Consider the following 1077-nt stretch of genomic DNA (forward strand, 5'->3'; position numbering starts at 1 on the left):
CCCTTTTAATCTCTCTGCCACTTCCTGAATTCAAGGAATAGATTGCCACGTCACCCTCTCTTAGTGCCTCCAGCCAGACAATGATTAAGTTCCTCCATCAAAGATATTTCCTTCCCTTTCTTCAAAATCCCTATAAACAACAATTTACCTTCTTTTAAAAAAAATAAATATATATTATAGCATCCCTTTTGGCTAAACATGCTTATCAAAGGAACCCAAGTTCGGGGTTTACAATCATCTCCCCCTTAAAAGAAATTTCATCCTCGAAATTTACCTGATATATCATTAGAAAAGTTGAGGATATCTCTTCCTCATTTGTTCTTCAGGTTCCCAGGTTGCTTCCTCGACTCTATGATTACGCCATAACACCTTCACCAAAGGAATCGTCTTATTCCTAAGTACCTAGTATTTCCTGTCCAAAATCTCGATGGCCTCTTCCTCGTAAGATAAATCTTCTTTGACCTGTACTGGTTGTGTTGCTAGCACATGCATAGGATCAGGCACGTATTTCCTTAGCATTGACACATGAAATACATCGTGAATACGAGCTAGCTCCATCGGCAACTGCAACCTATAAGCTGTTGGACTAACTCGTTCCATAATTTTATATGGTCCGACGTACCATGGACTTAATTTCCCTTTTCTCCCAAACTGGAGAATTCCTTTCCATGGGGATAGCCACAATTTAGTGCCCATAGCCTTCTCTAAACTAGGCCAAAATTTTGAAGTGAATCTTGAATCCCGATCTGACATTATCGACACTGAGGCTCCATATTGACTGATTATCCTATCCACATAAATCTTAGCTAGACGGTCTAGCGTAAAAGTAACTTTTACTGGTATAAACTTGGCCATCTTAGTCAGTCTATCGACTATTACCCAAATGTCATCAAGTCCTGAGGGTGTCTTAGGCAATCCAAATAAAAAGTCCATTGTCACATGCTCCCACTTCCACTCAGGCACCAGAAGTGGATTGAGTGATCCTGCCGGTCTTTGTCTCTCAGGTTTTACTTATTGACAGATTATACATCGGTCCACATATTCTGCTATGTCCCTCTTCATCCCAGGCCACCAGTA

General features: G+C 40.7%; 1 protein-coding gene across 1 annotated transcript; it reads right to left on the bottom strand.

The window, feature by feature from the left end:
* Nucleotides 1-402: 402 nt before the first annotated feature.
* On the bottom strand, nt 403-753 carry LOC150032350 (uncharacterized). Its single transcript, XM_090306876.1, has one exon. It carries the CDS (start codon nt 751-753, stop codon nt 403-405), a length of 351 nt encoding a protein of 116 aa, XP_090163002.1.
* Nucleotides 754-1077: the final 324 nt, after the last annotated feature.

This window comes from Benincasa hispida, chromosome 11 (genome assembly GCF_027475165.1).
Source record: "Benincasa hispida cultivar pf3 chromosome 11, pf3_genome.v1.1, whole genome shotgun sequence".
Lineage (NCBI taxonomy): Eukaryota > Viridiplantae > Streptophyta > Magnoliopsida > Cucurbitales > Cucurbitaceae > Benincasa > Benincasa hispida.

What these genes read in the sequence shown, in the direction of transcription:
- LOC150032350 (XM_090306876.1), bottom strand. Translation starts at nt 753, where the DNA reads ATGTCAGATCGGGATTCAAGATTCACTTCAAAATTTTGGCCTAGTTTA.